At 40.9% G+C, this 23,487-nt stretch overlaps 1 protein-coding gene across 3 annotated transcripts in view; it reads left to right on the forward strand.

Annotated features, from left to right (window-relative positions):
* The first annotated feature begins 3,568 nt into the window (after positions 1 to 3,568).
* Positions 3,569 to 23,487, forward strand: part of PANK2 (pantothenate kinase 2) — a 28,276-nt gene continuing 8,357 nt past the window's right edge. Inside the window, exons 1-5 of one of the 3 annotated variants that reach the window (XM_059897270.1) lie at positions 3,867 to 3,941; positions 13,502 to 13,608; positions 16,386 to 16,738; positions 19,901 to 20,154; positions 21,225 to 21,401. In XM_059897270.1, the coding sequence (XP_059753253.1) occupies positions 13,596 to 13,608; positions 16,386 to 16,738; positions 19,901 to 20,154; positions 21,225 to 21,401 (797 nt within the window). In that variant the 5' untranslated portion in view covers positions 3,867 to 3,941; positions 13,502 to 13,595. Of the gene's footprint in view, positions 3,942 to 13,501; positions 13,609 to 16,385; positions 16,739 to 19,900; positions 20,155 to 21,224; positions 21,402 to 23,487 lie in introns of all 3 variants that reach the window. The other 2 variants (XM_059897268.1, XM_059897269.1) reach the window with 2 other exon arrangements.

The following is a 23,487-nucleotide window of genomic DNA, read 5'->3' on the forward strand; positions in this document are numbered from 1 at the left end:
GCTGGGGATGCTCTCTGAGGTCCATTTCATAGCAGTGGGGTGCAGGGCCTTCTCTACAGCTCCCTGTATTGGTCCACAAACTATTGTTGCCAAGCTTAATGGGTCTTTGTTGAATTGAATTTAGTTTATGCAACAATCCAAACAATTTGGTCATTGTTTCAGTTGGTTGAGGACCCTCTGGTTCTGGATTTTTCCCCACCATGTGCAGGATGAGCCACCAAATCACTAATGAAATGGAGAACAGGGCAAAGCCAGAGCCCCACACAGTTCTACTCAAGACCATTGGTCAACTGATTGCATCAGTTGACCTCATCATTAATTGATTACTCAGCATTCTACTTTCCCTGCATTCACTGAACAGTTAAGAGTATATATAACACAGCCCCTATGGAGGTGTATCCATTAACTAATGCTGCATGAGAAATTATTCCAAAACTTAATAGCTTAAAACAACACATTTAGTATCTCAGTTTCTGTGGGTTAAGATTTCAGGTGCAGGTTTGCTGCGTCCTCTGGCTCAGGGTCTCTCACAAGGCTGCAATCAAGGTGTTGGCCAGGGCTGCAGTTTGGGGAGGATTCACTTCCAAGCTCACTCACGTGGTTCTTGCAGGATTTAGTTCCTCATTTTTTAAAAAATTTATTTGGCTTTGTCAGGTTTTAGTTGCGGCACGTGGCATCTTCATTGCTGCGTGTGGGATCTTTAGTGCAGCATGCGGGCTCTTCGTTGTGGCATGTGGGATCTAGTTCCCTGACCAGGGATTGAACGTGGGCCCCCTGCATTGGGAGTGCAGAGTCTTAACCACTGCATAACCAGGGAAGTCCCAGTTCCTCATTGAATTGTTGCTCTGCGGGCTGCACTTCCTTGTTGGCTGTTGGCCAGAGGCTGCCTTCAGTCCCTTGCCACATGGGTTGCTCCATAGGGCGGCACACAACATGGTAGCTTCTTTCATTAGAGAGAGCAAGAAAAAATTTAAATCTCTAAAAATTGAATCAAAATGGAAAAAAAAATGGACTTAATTCTGTATTGAGGTGTTGGCTGAACTACACAGAAAGAAATTATTTCAAATGACTTTAAAGCACAATTTTATTTTTCATCCCTAGTGCAACACATCCTAAGGACAAATAGAACTGCAGAAAAATCTTAAACAGTATTTAATAATCACATCACTGGTAATATTGATATTTTTATTCTGAAACTATTATCTATATATTTAATGATAATGCAAATAAGTAGTGAACGTTGTGAAGCCCTTAGATTTTCAGGTTAAGATAAAAGAAGCTAAGTAAAAACTCTGTAACCTTAAAAATGAATGGAAATTAGTATAAATCCATGATACATTTTTCTCTTTAAAAATTTATTTTCTGGGCTTCCCTGGTGGCGCAATTGTTAAGAATCCGCCTGCCAATGCAGGGGACATGGGTTCGAGCCCCGGTCTGGGAAGATCCCATATGCCGTGGAGCAACTAAGCCCGTGTGCCACAACCACTGAGCCTGCGCTCTAGAGCCCGCGAGCCACAACTCCTGAAGCCCGCGCACCTACAGCCTGTGCTCCGCAACAAGAGAAGCCACCGCACTGAGAAGCCCGCGCACTGCGACAAAGAGTAGACCCCGCTCGCCGCAATTAGAGAAAGCCCGCGTGCAGCAACGAAGACCCAACGCAGCCAAAAATAAATAAGTAAATAAATTTAAAAAAGAAAAAAGACACTATACACAGTAAAGAAAGAAAAGCTACACACGCTTCAAGTGTTGTTTTGATGCTGGGATTCGTCTTGGCAGTCTCAGGTGATGATGATTCTTGATTCTTCAGGATGATCTATTGCAGCTCACAGACCTGGATGGAAGTTTCCTCAGGTCAAGGAGAACTGTTTTTTTTTTGTTGGGGGAGGCAGAAACGTAGGCAATGCTGGGCACTGAGATTTAGAAGAGTAGCTATAGGTTTTCTTGGTTTTTGTAGGATCCCTCTGGGGTGGCTTCCTGCAGGAGACGGAATTTCCAGAGTTAGGAAATAGGGTTTCCAGAGGTAATCCTACAATGAGGGGAGCTATTTTTTTTTAAAAAATTTATTTATTTATTTATATTTATTTTTGGCTGTGTTGGGTCTTCGTTCCTGTGCGCGGGCTTTCTCTAGTTGCGGTGAGAGGGGGCTACTCTTCGTTGCAGTGCACGGGCTTCTCAGTGCGGTGGCTTCTCTTGTTGCGGAGCATGGGCTCTAGGTGTGTGGGCTTCACTAGTTGTGGCTCGCGGGCTCTAGAGCGCAGGCTCAGTAGTTGTGGCGCACAGGCTGAGTTACTCCGAGACATGTGGCATCTTCCCGGACCAGGCATCGAACCTGTGTGCCCTGCATTTGCAGGTGGATTCCTAACCACTGTGCCACGAGGGAAGTCCCAGGGAGCTCGTTCTGAGTGAGCATGGCAATTCTATTCAATAAGCAAGAGAGAAGCTCATATTTCTTGTTCAGCCTGCTACTAGCAGTCATTACAGGAAAAATGAAGAACATAAGGGGCATTACAGTCTCTCAGGGGAGGCACTTATGAAATAATTTGCTAGCAAGATAAACCCACAATCCCGTTCAACTTGACAGAATGAGGGAGTGCCTTGGGGGTACAGAGCCATGGATCATTCCAGGCATGGGCAACCTATGGGAGAAGAGACGCTTGGATGGACCTTTGGTCAGTATCTCAGGGCTGGAGGTGACCATGTTCTCACCCCCAAAAAGAAGGTGATAAAATGATTTAAAAAACAAAAAACCAATCAGACAAAATCCCCAACAACCCAGGCCCCGAGGCGGCCACCAAATCCTATGTCCTCCACTGCACCACACAGAAAGGGGGTCCAGACTCTCCTTTCAAGAGCCAACCCTACTTCCTGGCTCCCACACCCCCCTCCTTCACTACAGGAGGGTGGCAAAGGATTTATAACCCACCTCTTTCTTCCAGTTGCCATGGAGACCAACCCCAGTCCTTTCATTAGTTCTGGTACTGGAAACATTTCTCTAACGCAGGAGGAATGAAGGGGGCTTAGCCTAAACACGCCAGTGGCAGTACTGGGGAAGGGGGTGGCGGTCAAACAGAGCGCGGAGGACTGGTGGCCTTGACGGCAGCAGTGGAATCAGGTCGAGGGACAAAGGCTAAATTCAGCCCCGGTTCAAGCCCTTCTGTTTGCCAACGACTGGCGACCAGACCCTGCGGCACACCGCTGGGCTGAAGAAGGGCGCAAACCGGGAGGCGACGGGACGCAGCAGCAGGGCGGGGCTCGGGGGCGCGAGGCGGCTCCCGGGAGAGTTCTGGGGCCCGGAGCGCCTACCTGTGTACCCCGGTGGAGGGGGCGCGGACCCCTCCACCAACGCGTCCATTGGGCGGCGCCGCCATCACTCTCTGCTCAGCAACACCGCCTTCTCCTCCGCCCAGCCCGGATCCCCACCCTCGCCGTCCTTCGCCCCGCCCCGAGCCTTTCATTGGACGGAGGCGCGGTCGATCCGCCCCGAATGAGACAGCCGATTGGATACGAGGCCTTCGGGCCGCCCCCATCTTGTTTGGATTGGCTTGCTGCGCGTTGGCGCAACGGAAGAGGCGGCCTGCCGAGGATGTTCTTCTGCTCTGGCTGGATTGCCGCGGAGGAGGCGACGAGGGCACCGGCTCTGGGGGGCTGGCTCGGTCGGCAGCGGTTCCTGCTGCGGATGGGAGCGGGCCGGCTCGGCGAGCCCATGGAGCGCCACTGCGGTGTCGCCGCCACCTCCGCCTCGTCGGTCCGGGAGCCGACGCCCGGCGGCCCCGATGGGCGGCGCCGGGAGCCACTGCGGCGCCGGGCGAACAGCGCGTCGGCCCCCGCCGTCGGGGCCTCGGCTTCGGCGGAGGGCGTAAGGCGGGACCGGCCCGGCTCTTACAGCGGCGCTACGTCGGCCTCCCGTCAGCGCGTCGAAAGCCTCAGGAAGAAGCGGCCGCGTAAGTGCCCGGCGGGGCGCCCTCGCGTTTCGCCCTGCCCCCTTCCGGCCCGGTCGCCGTTTTTCCCGCGCGGAGACAGTGCCCCCGCTCGGTGGTCCCAGGTTGGTGCTGGGCTGACACCTGGCTGGAGGCCTCGGGTCCCCCAACGCGGGGGCTGCGGGTTTGGCCCCGTCCGGCCTCGCGCTTCTGCTTCTCGGTTGTCCGAGTGTAGCGTCCGTACCCAGGACCTTTTCTCCCTCCCGGTTCTTAGTTCCTTGTGCATTATTCGGCCGAGAATCGCATTATTTTTTTCCTCGGGAAAGCTTCTTTTGACCCATTTTCACCACCTCCCCTCCCCCCTCAAGTCGTTTGAATCCCCAGTGTCTGTCTTCCGTGGATTTCCAAAGAGCTGCAAGACGTTACATCCTTTTTACCTGGAGATTTTGGGCTCAGGGAAAATGGTTGAGTTGCTGCAAGCCTAAAACTGGATTCCGTGTTCTGTGTACTAAGCTTTGTCTGCTTTTCTTCCCATGAGAATTCGGGTCATGTCTCACCCAGATATCGCCTCTATTTTCTTTCCATCTCTTTGCTGATACTCACGATTCAGTACTGTAGCACTCTGGGCATTAAGCCTTTCTTTTTTGAGGGAAAACGACTTCTCGCCTTGGCGGCTGCACATGCTCTTCCCAGAGAATCGGTTTTTCCGTTTTATTATCAGGTTTCTTTTTCTGCATTGTGATCTAGTCCAGATATTTTCTTCTCTTTACAGGTCTTCAGTTCGGGTCCTCCTTCAAACAGCCATTGCAACTCTTGAAAGTATCCACTGTCTTGATACTCTAATATGAGTTTTACGATATAATAACATTTTACATGTGGCTATATATTTTTCTTCTTGTCGTTGCCAGATTCCTATTTCAGGAAATCAGCTTGTTTTAAATGTAGATTATGAGAGTGAGAAAGTGGCAGGGTGAGTGTGAGGTCATTTTTAAAAAAATTATTATTATTTTTTACTTTATTTTTTTGTACAGGAGATCCTTATTAGTCATCAATTTTATACACATCAGTGTATACATGTCAATCCCAATCGCCCAGTTCATCACACCCCCCCCCCCACCCCCCCGGGTGTGAGGTCTTTATTGGATAGTCTTGTACTTCAGCCCAGCAACCCAGTTGCTTTACTTTTATATGATTTGGATGATTAAATATTAAATGCACCCCTGTTTTGCTGAAAAGTTTGAGAGTTCTTAATTCTTTTGTCTTTTCCTATGTTCTTGAAAGAGAATTGGAAAAGAGATGATCCGCTGTCAACCTATACCGTTTTTAGAGCCTGGTTCCTGTTTTGAGAAGCACCTGATTTTTAAGCGATGCAAAACATTAGTTCCTTCGTGGTTTTGTACTGCCTCATTAGAGATGGAGGTAAATTGCAGAGATTCAGCAAAAAAGAATCACAGCCATGTAGCCAGCTCTTTGTGACCACTGGCCATGAAGATTCTAAGTATTGTAATTTCGGTGTTTGCCACCAGTCAGGCACTCTTAAAAATTGTTTTCATGTACTCTTCTAAGAGCTTTAATAAATTCATTAGTCCTTACAAAAGTCACGAAAAGCCATCTCTCAGATAATGAGAACTAAAGACATAAACAAGATGTTTTTTCTTTCCATTTGTTCTTTCTGTACTGTCCAGGGGTATACCTGTTACATAGAGAAGCAGTGTATTGATTGCTAATCCCTCAAAGAATATACTTTGGTTTTAACTTTGAGAGAATTCAATAAAGATTAAATATTTGTATTTTTTATTAGGAGAGTTGGGTTGGTGCCACCTTACTTTTGTTAGAAAACCTCATTCTGATATCATTACACTACTTATTTTAAGGTAGGAGACTAGTTGTCATTGGAAACTAGAAGGAGCTGTTCAGTTTATCTTAGGAATTGTGGGCCCTGATTATAGTCAAGTTCTGCCACACATGTTCCCTAGAGCAGTGTGATTCCCAAACCTGTCCCACCTCAGACTTAACACATCATAGTCATTAGGGATGAGGCTAGGCATGTGTGTCTAAGAAGTTCTTCAAAAGTTTTAGATTAGCTGGAGTATGTCTCATAGGTCTGAGAGAATTACCAAATAAAGATTGGTTTAAAATGATGGAAACAAAGATGCTAATGATGGTAACGATGATGCTTACGTGTTCATGTTAGACACTGTGCCAAATACTTTATAAACATTTAAGTCTTGCAGTTATCCTCTGAGGTGGGTATTTGTTATCCCCAGCTTCCAGATTAGGCAACAGGCTCAGTGAAATTTTCTTTGTCCAAGGGCGTATAGTGAGTTAGTAATGGAGCTGTGTTTTGATTCTAGGTGTCTGACTTCAGATCCAGTTTCTTGACTTTCCACATCTTGGAAGGTACATGCGATGTAGTCCAGAGTAGTGGTTCTCATGTGGAATCACTCAGAAGCTTAAAAAAAAAAACCCTCTGATCTGCAGAGGGGTCTAAAAACATCTTTTAATTTTTAAAATTTTATTGAGGCATAATTACATACAGTAAAATGTACAGTTTTGGCAAATGTAACAAGAGAACATTACATGCATGTAACATGTAACAAGAGAACATACATTTTAATCTAGGGCCCCAGATGTGCAGGAGGTGTGGGAACTCTGGGATCACAGTGCTTCATGGCAGTGCTGGGGGATGAGCTGGATCTTTGAAGGTGACTCCCGAGCATGTTTTAGCACTCCAGGGAAAGCTTGGGGACATGCTGATTTTGGACTCATGCCAATCATGGAATTTCTTTAACCTCCATTAGTCTAGAAAATAAAGCTTTTGTTTGTAGCTTGATAATACTAATCTAGAAAATAGTTAGCTTTTCCTTGGTATTGGGGGAGCATCAGTGTTGCCAGAATGGAACTGATGCTGGGAGGTTGGTTGCCTTTTATCAGGTGCAGTGTTTCATCTTCAGTTAGGGAATTAGGAAGGGCCGCCCACTGGGAGCCCAGGAAAAAAGTTAGATTTCTATTGCTTTGTAGCCTATTTTTGAGGGACAGAATAGGAGAGGATGCTTTTTAACCTACTGTTTTATCAACTTTAAACCTAAATGAAATAAAAGTAAACACGGCTCCTCTTCTTTGATGAATAACGAATATAAAGCATTAAGCATAACTTAAAAATAATATAATTATGCAGCTTGTAAAATTAAGTATGTTATTTTAGGGGCCCATGTATGAATTGTGCATTTAGATAGTATAATTGTTGAGTGTTGGCATCACTGCCCTCTGTATATCTGAGGAGACCATAAGCAAGGGGGATGTATGTTATTAAAAATATTCTGCTTAAACACATGTTAAAAGGAGAGATAAGGACCAAGATAATAGCCTGTATGTTGTTTGAGAGTGCCTTATCAGGCAGTGATATAGCAGAATAGCTATTTTGTCTGGTTATTTAAAAGAGCAGTGAGGTTCCTTGGGCTTAAATTTATAACCTTGGGAGCACTTTTCAGGTTCATAATTTGGGATATCTTTATCTTCAGGCACTGTTCTTTCTCAGTTAATATTCTTTCTCAATTTTTGTCAGCAAGGTGGACTAGGATATGAAAACCCTTTATAATGGCTTAAAGTTTGCTTTCTGAAAGTGAAAGCTATCTTGCAGTTTTTAGTAGCCTATTAGGTTTTGTATGTTTATATTTCTTTTTTTAAAAAATAAATTTTATTTATTTATTTATGGCTGTGTTGGGTCTTTGTTGCTGTGCATGGGCTTTCTCTAGTTGCGGCGAGCGGGGGCTACTCTTTCGTTGTGGTGCGTGGGGTTCTCATTGTGGTGGCTTCTCTTGTTGCGGAGCACGGGCTCTAGGCGCGTGGGCTTCAGTAGTTGCGGCACGCGGGCTCAGTAGTTGTAGCACCTGGGCTTAGTTGCTCCGCGGCATGTGGGATCTTCCCGGACCAGGGCTCAAACCTGTGTCCCCTGCATTGGCAGGCAGATCCTTAACCATTGCGCCACCAGGGAAGCCCTGTTTATATTTCTTTATTGAGTCTGCTGGTTTTATAGTAGGTAGTATTTTATAAGTATCTGGTCCCTGAGTTAAACTATTTTGGGAATATTTATTGAGGTCCGTCTTTTAAAAGGTAAGATAAATAAATATTTATTTATTTATTTGGCTGCACTGGGTCTTTCTTAGTTGCAGCACGCGGGATCTTTGGTGTCACGTGCGAGCAGGATCTTTTTAGTTGCGGCATGCAGACTTTTTAGTTGTGGCACGCGGGATCTAGTTCCCTGACCAGGGATTGAACCCGGACCCTCTGCACTGGGAGCTCAGAGTCTTAACCACTGGACCACCAGGGAAGTCCCAAGGTCTGTCTTTTAATATGAGGCCAAAGATCGCTGCCTAGACCAGTCTAGGGATTTGGGTTAGCAGTATTTTAACCACATGTGATCTGGTAAAGATATAGTTCATAATGTTGGAAAATTGAGTACACTTTTATAAACCATATATTTCTCATTGGAAAGCATTTCAGTTGTTGAGACCTATTATTGAGACAGTGAGCTATTGATGATTTTACATAAATCTGTGACGGAAAGTTTAAATTCTTCCTAGAAATGTGTCCTAAGTCAAGTGTACATTGTCTAGGTGGAGTACCTTGGAGGAAATATATCAGGAAATATGCTGAAGGCCGAAAACAGACTAAAATATCTGTGAAAATTAATGGAAAGACTCACTAATCAGAAGTGATAACGTAGGCCTTTTATTAGTGAGATATGAGGCATGTGAGGGCATAGCAAAAGTTCCTTGACTTTCCATGACTTTTCCTGCCAGAAACACATAGTGGTTTGTTGTTGTTTTTTTTTAATTTGTTTATTTTTGGCTGCATTGGGTCTCTGTTGCTGTGCGCAGGCTTTCTCTAGTTGCGGCGAGCGGGAGCTACTCTTCGTTGCGGTGCACGGGCTTCTCATTGCGTTGGCTTCTTTTGTTGCTGAGCACGGGCTTCTCATTGCGTTGGCTTCTTTTGTTGCTGAGCACGGGCTTCAGTAGTTGTGGCACGCGCGGGGTAAGAGCACAGGCTCAGTAGTTGTGGTGCACAGGCTTAGTTGCTCCGCGGCATGTGGGATCTTCCCGGACCAGGGCTCGAACCCGTGTCCCCTTTATTGGCGGGTGGATTCTTAACCACTGCGCCACCAGGGAAGTGCCACACATAGTGTTTTGAATAAGAATTGGAAGGCTTATTCTAGTAGTCATCATGTCATAGTATATGGGGCAGTCTCTCAGTTATTGATAGAAATCTAAACCCCCTTTGATAGGCTGAATGTTTAGAAATAACCGAATTGTATGGCCTGAGAGATTATCAGAGAGCATGCATCTAATGGACCTCCCATGTCTTTCATTGTCTCTCAGTTCTTGAATATGTAAATGGTTTGATTAGTAGTATAACGAAAAAATCCAGAAGTTACTAAAGGATATAATAAGGCTATTTACTCTTTCAGCCTTAGGCTCCTTATTTTTCCTTATATATTGTTGGTTCTCTTTATTTATTTAAGGTATGTGAATTTTATTAAACTACTTTTACTTAAAAAAAAATTTAACCCAAGAATATGTGTTTTGTGCTGTTAGGTCTGTATAGATACTGGTTAAAAGATACTTTTAAAAGGATTTAGGAAATCTGAGTTTGAGTCCCACTTCTGCCTTTTCTTGACTGTGACCTTGGGCTCTTTTGCACTTGTTTCTTTTTCTTTCATTCTTATTTTTAAAAAAATATTTATTTATTTATTTGGCTGTGCCAGGTCTTAGTTGCGGCATGCGGGATCTTTTTTTTTTTTTTTTTAGTTGTGGCTTGTGGGATCTTTAGTTGCAGCATGCGAACTCTTATTTGCAGCATGTGAACTCTTAGTTGCAGCATGTGGGATCTAATTCCCTGACCAGGGATCGAACCTGGGCCCCCGGCATTGGGAGTGCAGAGCCTTAGTCCCTGGACCACCAGGGAAGTCCTTGCACTTCAGTTTCTTAATCTGTAAGTGGGGTGATTACTGTGCATGGTTATTGTAAACATTAAATAAACTCGTGCAGTAAAGTGCTTGGCTGTTAATAGATGCTCATTTAAAACATAATAGCCGTAAACTAATGTTTCAACTTTTTAATCTGTGGAAAGGGGAGTAAGGCTTAATTTGTTTTAAGCATTACAGTCTTCCATTGGTCTTAGATATGTCCAAAACTTCAGATTCCAATGCTGTTGATGAGATATATTTGTTGGTAGAGTGCTGTGTCTCTTCTTTGCTCTCCATGAGGTTGGCATCATCTTAAAGTTGATGGTTAAAAGAATGGCGCTGTTAGTAGGAAAAGAGGAATTGAATCTCCTTACTTCAGTCATATCCAGCACTGTTGATTTCATTAGTGAAGAAACTTTTTATTCTTCCAGTCAGGGCCAGACTTCATGACTCATGCCAGGTTGAGTTAGTCCCTCATCACTGGAAATGGAGTTTCTGTTGGTGTTAAAAAAAAAAAAAAAAAAAAAAAAAATCAGGACTCTCTTTCTGACTGAGGTGGAATGGCTGGAGAGTCAGCCACAGTGTTCTCTTTAGAATTGCGTTGACATTGTTAGTTAGATTAATTTGGGGGAGAATTGACACTTTAATAGTATTTAGTTTTCCTTCCTGGAACATGATATATCTTCCCACTATTATGTTTTTCAGTACACCATTTTAATAGCAATCATAGATATTTAGTATTAGATTTATTTATAAATATTTTGTGGTTTTTGTTATGCATGACACTTTTTTCACGTCATTTTCTTGCTGGATTTTGCTTATAACATAGGAAAAGCTATTGGTATTTGTATTTGTATTCTTTTTTGGTGTGTCCAGTTATTAAAAAATTTTTTTTATTTTGTTGGCTTAATTGATTCTCTTAATTTTTATTTTTTGGAATGTATTGAGATAATCATGGTTTTTCTCCTTCAATGTACTAATGTAAGCAAGCCTCCTTAATTGGAATTTTAATGTGAAAACCATCCTTGCATTCCAAAGAATCCCTGTTGGCCATGGTATATTACTTTTATTGCACAACTGGATTCTGTTGTTTAATAATTTAATATTTTTGCGTTTGTTTTGTGAGACACTTCTTTTCTAGTTTTGATATGAAGTTACAATGACTTGGGAATCTTTCTAGATTGTTTTGTGCCCTAGAGGCTCTTAATGGTTTGCCTGGAAACCATTACGGCCTGGTGCTTTTTTGTTGTTGTTTGGGTGGTAGATCTTTGACCTCTTTTTAAAAATTTTCAGTGCTTTTGATCTGTGTTTTTTACCTCATTTTGAACCACTTTTTTATTCTTTTCTAGCTAATCCTCTGTTTAGTGTACATTTTAAATTCACTGTTACAAAGTTGTAAATTGGCTTATTTGTAGTTTCTGGTTGCGGTAGGTTCATCTTCTTTGTTTTGTTTTGTTTTGTTTTTTTTTGGGAAAAGTTATATCTTCTTTCTTTTTCTTAGATACACTTACCAGAAGTTTGTCTGTTTTAATGACTTTTTCAAAGCTTGATTTTACTGATCAGCTTGTTGTGGCTTTGTTCATGATGATGTTTTTTTAATTTCATTTACATCTTGCTTTCATCTTTAATAACTTCCTTCTGCTTATTTTGGGTCTGCTTTATTTTTCTAGCATTTCAAATTGTATGTGACATTCCCTTTTATTCAAGCTTCCTTCTTTTTGAATACATTTGATAAACATTTAAGGCTAGAAGTTACCCCTTGAGTCCCACCTTGGGTAGACATCCTATTCCTTTTGCTATATAGTGTTCTCATTGTCATTCATTCAAAAATAAATTGTGTTTTGATTTCTTCTTCAGTCTCGGAGTTAATAGAAATGAGTTTGAAGATTTCCAGGTGGATAGATTTATTTCCTTGTGTCTGTTGGATTAATTTCTTATTTTGAGGTATTGTGGAAAGTGAATGTGGTATGGTTTTGTTCTTTGGAATTTAAGGTTCTGCTGATTTGTAGATTTGTCAGTTTCTCCTTGTTTTTAATATTTTTTGAAGCATATGTCAGGATCATATCAATTATAGTTTTATATGCACATGACAATTTCTTTTTGTCCTCTTATAATGCTTTTTGTTTGTTTGAATTCTTTTCAGTCTGCTAGTATTGTATTTGCTTTCTGTTAACATTTGCTTAATAGAGTGGAGTAACATTGTCCAGGCATTTGTTTTGCTTACCCAAATTCAACTATATAAATGTGGCAAAGCATGGTGACGGTGACCCTACTCACGGATTTAGTCAGTGAATATATATTGGATTGGCCAAAAAGTTCGTTCGGGTTTTTGTAAGATGTTACAGAAACCTGAATGAACTTTTTGGCCAACCCAGTAGTTGCGAGTGAGCTCAGGGATGGTAGATCACTGTTTGGAGGGGCACCTCTTATAATGTGAGCCCTTGATAAATGCAGTATTGGTCTTGAAACATAAGCTTTGACTTTTACTGTATCATGTTTCCTAAATGTAAGTCAACCGTTCTATCAGTCTCCAGTGAGGTGCTTAAGATTTTGATTTATTCATTTTTGACTGAATGCCATTTTCATCTTAAAGAATCCAACTCCTCTTTATGATGGGACTCTATTGTGGGTGTTTTAGCATTTATTTACCTTCAGTCTACTTGTATTATCTTATTTTAGATGTGTCTTTTTATATAAGCATATAGCTGAATTTTCTCTTCAATCTGGAAGAGAAATTTGACCTGTCTGTGATTACTGATATGTTTGCATTCATTCCTGTCATTTTTTGTTTTGTATTTACTATACTTTTTTTCCTCTTTGTTTTTGAACTGATTTTTTCCCCCTAGTTGTTTGAAGGTCATATGTTCATTTTCTCTTTTTTTGGAGTTGCCTGTAAATTTTTTTTTTTTAAATTTATTTATTTAAATTTATTTTTGGCTGTGCTGGGTCTTCGTAGCTGCACGGGCTTTCTCTAGTGGCAACGAGTGGGGGCTACTCTTCATATGGTGCGCGGCCTTCTCGTTGTGGTGGTTTCTCTGGTTGCACAGCGTGTGCTCTAGGCACGTGGGCTTCAGTAGTTTTGGCACACGGGCTCAGTAGTTGTGGCTCGCGGGCTCTAGAGTGCAGGCTCAGTAGTTGTGGCGCACGGGCTTAGTTGCTCCGTAGCCTGTGGGATCTTCCTGGACCAGGGCTCGAACCCGTGTCCCCTGCATTGGCAGGTGGATTCTTTTTTTTTTTTTTTTTAAATAAATTTATTTATTTATTTATTTTTGGCTGTGTTGGTTCTTCGTTGCTGTGCACGGGCCTTCTCCAGTTGCGGTGAGCGGGGGCTACTCTTCGTTGCGGTGCACGGGCTTCTCATTGTGGTGGCCTCTCTCGTGGAGCACGGGCTCTAGGCGCGCAGGCTTCAGTAGTTGCGGCACACGGGCTCTAAAGCGCAGGCTCAGTAGTTGTGGCACACGGGCTTAGTTGCTCCGCGGCATGTGGGGTCCTCCCGGGCCAGGGATGGAACCCGTGTCCCCTGCATTGGCAGGCAGGTTCTCAACCAGTGTGCCACCAGGGAACCCCAGCCTGTAAATTTTTAACGCATTTAAACCATCACTTCTTTATTCTTGTTTAGAAATAATCAGAATCTATGTCTTCCGTTCCCCAACGAGACAGAGCTGCTGCTTGCTTTGACTTCCCTCTCCTTTCTCTTCCCTCTTCGACTTCCTATGTTGAAATCATGTAAGTATTTTAGTTGCAGATTGCTTATTTTCCTAAAAGTCAGCATGTATTGCTTCCTGTGCTTATCATTGTATATATAGCTCATATCTTCTTGGGTGCTTTAAAAAATTATATTGGAGTGCATCTACTAATTATTTCAGAGAAGGTCTTTGAATAGTAAATGTTGAGCTCTTTCATGTGTAGAAATGTCTTTCTCTTGCACTCCCATTTGAAAGCTGATTTGGCTGGATATGAGTTTCAAATTGTTTTCCTTATAACTTGGCCAGTGCGCTCTTGTCTTCTAGCATCTGTGTTACTGACGAAAAGTCTAAGTTTACTTTTATGTGATTTATGTATCTTCGTAGGAATTCACTTTTTTCCTTTGGGAGTTTTTAGGGATTTCCTGAAATTTCAATAGGATGTGACTATACATCTCCCCTTTCTACACTTATTAATTTTATTTCAAGCCAATGATTTCTGTCTTCCCCTATCTCCCCCAGAAAATTTCTAGAACTCATATAACACAGATGTTGGACTTTCTGGTTCTGTGTTCTATATATCTACCTTTCTTTCATACTCAAGAGGCATTTTGGGAGAGTTTCTTAGTTTTGTTTTCCATTTGTTTTTTCTGTGCCCATTTTGTTATTAAATGTATCTGTGGCGCTTTATTTTGGAAATAAATATTTCTCGTTTTTTTCTATTATAAAAGTGTCTTTATTGGATATAATTTACATACAATAAAATATATCCATATAAAGTGTATGGTTCCATATATTTTGACAGATAAATACACCCATGAAGCTCCCCTCTTGCCCCCAACAATTAAGATTTGGGTTATTACAGAAAGTTTTCTCCTGCCCCTGTATAGTCCTTCCCTCTCTCACTCCCCCAGCCAGTGATCTGCTTTCTATCAGATGCAGAAATGACTAGCTTGCATTTTCTAGAGTTTCATATAATGGACTCATATAGTATGTAGCCTTTTGTGCCAAGCTTTTTTCACTCAGCCTGTTTTTGAGAGTCACCTATGTTAAGTATATTGGTGTGTCCCCCCGCCCTGCGCCCCGCCCCCTGCCCTGCGCCCCGCCCCCTGCCCTGCTCTTTTTGGTTTTGGAAGCTTCTCCCCCAACCCCCAACTAGGAAATTAACATTGATACAGTTCACAGACCTTATTTAGATTTAACCAGTTTTACATAAACTCTTTCGTATATGTGTATTTAGTTCTATATAATTTTGTCACATGTGTAGATTCTTAACAGCCACAACCACAGCTGGCAATCATTTCTTAATTTCTAATTTTTCTTTACGCTGGCTTATTCATTTTTAAAATTTATTTTTTTATTGAAGTATAGTTGATTTACAATAGTTTATTCATTTTTCATGGATGAAATCTCATTTTACCTTGGAGGATATTTATGATTCTTTTAAAGCCTCCTCTTTGTTCCTGCAACTCTTTCTTCAGATGTTAGCTTCTTGGTTTTGTGTTGTTGATTTTTCCCTTTTGGTGATTCTGGTTTGTAAAGTGATCATCTCTGGTTTAAGGATTGCTATTCTCCTGTCAGTGAGTGCAGTGTCTGTTTACCAGTCTGTCAGGATGGATTGTAGGGGAGAGATGGGAAATACGGCCAGATGTGGGGGCTTCCCACTTCTTCTGGGTAACAGCAGCTACGTGGATGCGTACTGATGCTTGGGCTCAAGTGCCTGTGCCCAGTGAAGACTTTGCCTCTTTGGAGGAGGGGGAGGGGAGTGGCTGGCCTGTCCAGTTGTGCCAAGGGTATTTCCCCACCATATCACTATGACTGCACCAGAGCCTGCTTCTGTTTCCCCATGGCAGCTACTCCATCGACAGCTTGGATGGAGCACCCATCTGCTCCCCGCACCTTCATAGCTGCTCCCAATTTTTATAGCATTTCTCTTTTCAGGGTTCTGGACAGTTATTGCCTCTATCAACTTCATTCTGCTGATGGTATCACTTCTGGTTTCTCAGAATTATTTTAGAAAATCAGTAAGTTTATATCTTTAGTCATTTCTAGGATTTAAGGTGGGAGGAGAAGGCATGTATAGCTAATGCAGTTTATCTTGATCCAGTCTCCTTAAGCCATTTTTGGGGATGGATTTTTTTTTATTTTTTGAAGCTCCTCCGCGTGGTATGTGGGATCCTAGTTCCCCGACCAGGGATCAAATCTGCGTCCCCTGCATTGGAAGCGCAGGAGTCTTAACCACTGGACCGCCAGGGAAGTCCTGGGATGGATTTTTTGGGATGGATTTTTGGGGAACGGGTATTAACTTTGAAACACCTGTTCCACTGATGGCCATTGAAACCTGATGGATTGATTGATATCAGGGTTTGAGAGAAATTGACCACTGGAGCTTATATGTTACATAGGGTTGGGAATTTCCTCTAGCCCTAGTTTGAGTACTAAACCAAAGCTCTGAAAAGTCTCAACATTTCTTTAAGGCAAGGGCAAGGATGAAGATTTTCATTCTCAATCTTTTTTTTCAGAGTTGAGGTTAATGAGTAGTCATTTTGCTGTTTTTTAATATTTCTCAGTGCAGTTTGGGCTTGTCTAACTAAGAGGGTTGTGTTGGCTTAACATTGTGGTATTTTTCTTTTTGATCTTTGTAATTTTTTTTTTAAGATTTGTTTCCAGATTAGACAATCACATTTCTTCTCCCAAAAACCTTTTTGTGTATATAGTTCTTGGAAACCTCAAGGTATGAAATAAATTGTTAATCTAATAAGTGTAAATTTAGTTTTCAGAAAAAAAGCTGTTCTGACTTTTTTTTCCTTCCCCATTTAGTTTTTCCTTGGTTTGGCTTGGATATTGGTGGGACCCTGGTCAAGCTGGTTTATTTTGAACCCAAAGACATCACTGCTGAAGAAGAAGAGGAAGAAGTGGAAAGTCTTAAAAGCATTCGAAAGTACCTGACCTCCAATGTGGCTTATGGGTCCACGGGTATTCGGGACGTGCACCTGGAGCTGAAGGATCTGACTCTGTGTGGACGCAAAGGCAATCTGCACTTTATACGCTTTCCCACTCATGACATGCCTGCTTTTATTCAAATGGGCAGAGATAAAAACTTCTCAAGTCTCCACACTGTCTTTTGTGCCACTGGAGGTGGAGCGTACAAATTTGAGCAGGATTTTCTCACAGTATGCATTTTTTAGCTTATATACAATTTATGGTAATCTGATTGTTAAAAATAATACCAATAGCAAGTGGTGGAATCATTTCCATCTCTAATGGAACTTGAATTTTCTTGAGTCAAGTTAAGATTAAATATCAATTAGTGATAGGAGTTGCCATCTAGAGACTGTTGTATAGTTTACTTTTTGCCCAATTCAGATGAGTTGATGAGAATCAGAAGCACTAACAGCATAGCATTTTGTTGTTCTTTTACTATGAAAAAATAGTAAAGCTGTAATAAGCACAGGAAGGAACTACCAGTGAGGAACAATATCATTGTCTTAAACAATGTGATTGAAAAATAATTTAAAAAATTAATGTCATTTCATGTTATAAAATTGTTTCCAATCTTATCTACCACATAATTTTTCTTATTCCCCTCATTTGTTTCTTGGCAATTTTACTATTTAGAAATATGAGGAACTCTGGTCCAAAGCAGTGTTTTCCAGGCCTCAGGGTTAGTCAGAGATGGTTGACAGCAGAGTCTGCTCTCCCCAAATGCCTTTTAATGTGTCCTGAGCTGCACACTTGTTAACAGGAGTCTGGATAGTAGGGGGAGTGCCAGTGGGCCCTTGATTTTGTTTTCATTCAGTGAACACTGTGTGTAAGGCCTTGAGGCTAGGTCATTTGAGGGTGGATGTGGGGGTAGATGGGAGAATTGATAGGCGAATTGGCCAAGGCTCTGACCTTCAGAGTGCAGTGTAGATTTAAAATATCTTCAGTGACCATGTTTTTAATGCCACCAATAAGAATGTTACTACAGAGATTCTGCCTTTGCCTATGTTGTTTTTCATTTTCTCCCCCCGAACCTTGCGTGTCATTGTATGGTTTGTGACTTTGTTTTCTTTCTTTGTCCTCTATCTCCTTTCTCCCATAACTGACCATAACCATAATACAGAATTGACATGAATTTTAAAACTGGTTTTGCATTGTTTGCTTGAATTTTCCTTGGTTGTTGGTTTTCAGTGGTTTCTTTTCTACCTGTGAGTAAACGGGAAGGTAGCAGGAGGAGAGGAGGTCCCCCTCCTTTGCGGTCACAGTGGACTCTGGATTATAACTGATAGGTAGAGGAGAAAACCTCTCGATTCTGGGACCCTGTAGAGATGCCTTTGGAACATGTTTGAATACCATTTGGGCTGTTACCAGAGGTTGTGTGCTGTGTGCTAATCCAAGGAGAGGTGCAGAGTAGATTTTAGACTTTAGGGATTGGCTTTTAGGCTGTTGGGGTTTCTCATCTGTATGCACCAGCGCTGTCCTTGAAAACTGGGGGAAAATGAAATGCCTAACAAATCCCGTTTGTGCATCGGGAGTAACTATTATCTAATAAACCACAGTGAAAGTATTTTTAAAAATGGAGTTTACCCTGTTTCTTTTTTAATGTGAATCAGATTTCCTCACATTGTATTGAGTTTGCTTGTGGGTGCAACACATACATTATGAGTAACTTGAGTTAGTGAAGTAACTTACGTATTTGGTCATCTGACTCTGTCAATTAGGCTGGGATTCATTAGGAATAATAGCACAGCAGGGCAGTTCAGGTTAACATGAATTATGGGAAAGATAAAAGGAGGTATTGGTTTGACATACAATGGCAGAAAACTACATTTATTCCAGTAGGCTACCAGTGTAAAACGATTTTGCTTTGAAATGAAAATGCTGACACTTGAGATTCAAGTGTCAGGAAATCAGAATTGAATTCATCGTGGCAGGGAGGGCATGAGCAGATAAAATAAGGACAGTGATGAACATTTTCAAGGGCTTGGGTTTCATCAGAGGAGTAATTTAATATTCGTAATTAGGGATTACTTAAGGATTAAGATGAAGTTACCTATTAACTTCCATATCCTTTGGATCAAAGTAAATTGAGTATAATGTAATCAAATGAGAGTTGAATTAAAGGGGGAGGACTTGCAGGGCTAAACTTGGTTTTAAACAGAAATAGGTGCTTTAGGCCGTTGAGGCATCTTTGTATTTGTCACATATATTGAGTAGGTAGATAATGCTGGTAGCATTCAAATGGGGTAGAAGTTCATGGAGTAAAAAGTGAAAGTTGCTTTATATCATCTCTGCAAAGTTACCACAGTTAAAAGTTTATGTATCTTTTTAGGTTTTCTGTGTATGACTGTGTATGACACATACACGTGCATATAAATATGGTTTTAAAATAAGGCAAATTGGATCATATTGTATAAAATATTTCTCAGCTTGTTTTTTTTTTTTTTTTTTTTTGACTAAAAACATGTCTTGGAGTTCTTCCCACTTCAATTCTTAATTGAATAAAGATCCTCTTCATTCTTGGGACTTCCCTGGCGGTCCAGTGGTGAAGACTGCACTTCCACTGTAGGGGGCCCGGGTTCAATCCCTGGTCGGGGAAGTAACATCCTGCATGCTTTGCAGCGTGGCCAAAAAAAAAAATGTATATATATTGATATATATGTATGTTTGTATAAAGATCCTCTTCATTCTTAATTGCTATACAGTGTTTCATAATATGAATAATAATTTAATCATCCCTTTATTAATTATTTAAATGAAATTAAGTTGATAACAATGTTTTAAATTTTGATTCTGCTAAACTCCCCCCATCCCTTGAGGCTGTAATCAGTTTAAATAGTGAAGTATTTTACTTTCTAATTGGATACTTTCAGTCCTTTGGCTGCAGATTATTAATAATAAAGTGTGGCCTACTTTGATACTGCTCTGTAGCCTTGAAGATGGTCTTTGGAAGGTAGATGTTGGATTCCTTGTGGCTCCTGCCATGTGTTTCCAGGTCCTTGCATCATTTAGACTTCTTAGAGTCTGCTTTTTGATGGGGCTGTGCCCTCAGCTGTGCTCCTGCCTCATGGTTCCCGTAAGCAGACATCTTGTTTTCTGCTTGGGTTTTGGCACATTTCTCCAGCTGCTGCGGTGGTTTGAGTGTGTTGGGTCTGTGAGCGCAGAATTCTGTCTTGTCATTCCATCCCTATATTTGTTGTCTGCAGATCTGTTTTGTAAAGCAGGCATAAATAGTACACATCCATGAGCACTTTTATGGTTTGTCTTATGTAGAGGGGAATGCCTTATTAAACGGAGTTTTTATTTCTGCTTGGCTTGTTAAAAAATCTGAATACATTTTTATTTCATTACAGATAGGTGATCTTCAGCTTTGCAAACTTGATGAACTAGATTGCTTAATAAAAGGAATTTTATACATTGACTCAGTTGGATTCAATGGACGGTCACAGTGCTATTACTTTGAAAACCCTGCTGATTCTGAAAAATGTCAGAAGTTACCATTTGATTTGAGAAATCCATACCCTCTGCTCCTGGTGAACATTGGCTCTGGGGTTAGCATCTTAGCAGTATATTCCAAAGATAATTATAAGCGGGTCACAGGTACCAGGTAGGTCTTTTATATAAAGGTCATTATTTATTCTTGATATCATAATGGGTTAAAACTGAGTTTTCAGGTACTGCATGTAAGAACATCTTCAAGAACCTGTTAAAATTATGTGAAAGATATGTTTCTCTGGGATTATGCAAGCAAATATTGTTTCTCTTTGGAAATTCTGATTTCATGGTCTACTTTTCTTTAATCTCTATTGCTGAAGATTTCATTACCATAGTTTCATAAAATATCTCATCAGCAGACTCATTGAGCCCAAGGTCCCTGCCCTCAGATAGTGTTATGGTGTGCATGTACCATAAAATAACCAAAGCTACTAGGTAGCATTTATAAGGAGAAGGCAAGTCAAGATCCCAGCTTTGAACTAGTTTAGATTTTACATGTATCCACACATACACATGGCCAGGGGATGTCGTGAGATCTAGAAGTTGAGGTACTGAGCAATAGAAAAATGTTTGGGGGAGGGTAGTCTGAAAAGGGAGGATTAGGTGGCAGATGAGAATGAATACCTTTTGGTTTAAGGATCAGCGATCACTTGAGGAAAAACAGGAGCTGGGGATTGGGAGAAACAGGTTTTTGAACAGGTGTCAGTTAAAGAATGAGAGGAGTAATTTTGGGAGAGAAAACACATTCATGGAGGAGTTCTAGTCGGGTAAGGGGGGCTGATGACCCAGGGTGACAAGATGCTTGGATGAGGATGACTTGGGGCTTGCACTTGGAGAGAGAAAGGGAAGAGGTGCCACCATGGCCCTGGTGGGCTGATCTGCACCTGAGGCTCCTAGTACTCAGCAGGTGACCAGACTGCATTGGGGACATGGGTAAAGAGGCGGGCCCTGTGTTTTGCTGCTTTGTTTGCTTGGCTTATGTGAATATGGTATCTTCAAGGTGTCCATTAGACACTTTATTTTTATCTTTTCACAGACTTGTTTCCTACTTAGTGGCATCTGCATGATTGGGATGGGGCAGGAGTGGGTTGATAACATGAATATGGTTTTGGATTCATAAGTATTACCTTCCTATTCTTATTTTGAAAAATGTTATAATACTATGTTTGTTTTTAATCACAGTCTTGGAGGAGGAACGTTTTTTGGTCTTTGCTGTCTTCTTACTGGCTGTACCACATTTGAAGAAGCTCTTGAAATGGCATCACGTGGAGATAGCACCAAAGTGGATAAACTAGTACGAGACATTTATGGAGGGGACTATGAGAGGTTTGGACTGCCAGGCTGGGCTGTGGCTTCAAGGTAAGGGAAAGGGGCGTGTGTGCTCTGAGAAATACAAGATATACAGTGGAATATTATCAGCCATAAAGAAGAACAAAATAATGCCATTTGCAGCAACATGGATGGATGGACCTAGAGATTCTTAGTGAAGTAAGTCAGACAGAGGAGGACAAATACCATATGATATCACTTTATATATGGAATCTAAAAAAAGGCTACAAGTGAACTTATCTACAAAACCAAAATAGAGTTACAGATGTAGAAAATAAACTTATGGTTACGGGGGGGTAAGGGGTGGGGGAGGAAAAATTGGAAGATTGGGATTGACACATACACACTACTATATATAAAACAGATGACTAATAAGGACCTACTGTATAGCACAGGGAACTCTATTCAATACTCTGTAATGGCCTATATGGGAAAATAATCTAAAAAAGAGTGGCTATATTTATTTATATAACAGATTCACTTTGCTGTACACCTGAAACTAACACAGCATTGTAAATCAGCTATACCCCAATTAAAAAAAAATACAGGAATAAAATATTAAGTATTGGGTATATCTTTTACCCTTTAAATAGCTTTACATACTATGAAGTCACCTGTTTAAAGTGTGCAATTTAGTAGTTTCTAGTATATTTATAGAATTTTGCAACCATCTTCATAATACAATTTCGGAACATTTTCATCATTCCAGAAAGAAACCTTGTATCTGTTAGCTGTCACTCTTCATTCCCCCACACATAGTCCCTAGTAAACACTAGTCTATTTTCTGTCTCTCTCTGGCATCATACAATATGTGATTTTTGTGACTGGGTTCTTTCACTCAGCGTAATATTTTCAAGGTTCATCCATGTAGTAGCATGAATCAGTACTTTGTTCCTTTTTACTGCAGAATAATATTCTTTGTATGGATATAGAATGTTGTATTTATCCATTTATCAGTTGATTATCTTGTGGGTTGCTTCAACTCTTTGGTTTATTATGAATAATGGGGCTATAAACATTCATGTACAAGTCTTTGTGTGGACATATGTTTTTAATTCTCTTGTGTATATACCTAGGAGTGGAATTGCTGGGTCATATGGTAACTCAGTGTTTAATCTTTTGAGGAACTGTCAAACTGTTGTCCAAAGTGGCTGTACCATTTTACAGTTTCACCAGCAGTATATAAGAGTTTAAATTTCTCTACATCCTTGCCAATACTTGTTATTGTCTGTCTTTTGGGTTTTAATTGCCTTAATAGGTGTAAGGGGATCTCTCATTTTGATTTGCACTTCCCTGATGACTGATGATTTTGAACATCTTTTAATGTACTTATTGGCTCTTTATTTTCTTTGGAGAAATGTCTGTTCAAGTCTTTGCTCATTTTTTAGTTGGATTCTTTGTCTTTTCATTATTGTATTGTAAGAATTCTTATATGTTTTGGATACAGGTCCTTTATCAAGTATATAATTTGCAAATATTTTCTCCCAGTCTGTTGGTTGTCTTTTCACTTCCTTGATGGTGGCCTTTGCAGCATAGAAGTTTTAAATTTTGATGAACTCATTCTTATCTGTCTTCTCTTTCATCACTTGTGCTTTTGATATCATGTATAAGAAATCATTGCCTAACCTAAGATCATGAAGACTGACTTATGTATTTTTTTCTAAGCATTTTATAGTTTTAGCTCTTACATTTAGGTCTATGATCCATTTTGAGTTCATTTTTGTGTGTGGTGTGAGGTAGAGGTTCAGATTCATTCTTTTGCATGTGGCTATATAGGATATATAGTTGTCCCAGCACCATTTGTTGGATAGACTATTATTTTCCCATTGAATTCTCTCGGCCCCTTTGTTGAAAATCACTTGACCATAAATGTATGGGTTTATTTTTGGACTCTCATTTCTATTGCATTGATCTATATTTCTATGCTTATGCCAGTACCACACTGCTTTGATTACTGTAGCTTTGTAGTACTAAGTTTTGAGACTGAGAAGAGTGAATCCTTCAACTTAATCTTCTTTTTCAAGATTGTTTTGGCTAACCTGGGTCCCTTGACATTCCATGTGAATTTTAGGATCAGCTTGTTGATAATCTGCACCAAAAGGCAACTGGGATTTTG

The sequence above is a fragment of the Balaenoptera ricei genome, chromosome 15, assembly GCF_028023285.1.
Source record: "Balaenoptera ricei isolate mBalRic1 chromosome 15, mBalRic1.hap2, whole genome shotgun sequence".
NCBI classification, from domain to species: domain Eukaryota; kingdom Metazoa; phylum Chordata; class Mammalia; order Artiodactyla; family Balaenopteridae; genus Balaenoptera; species Balaenoptera ricei.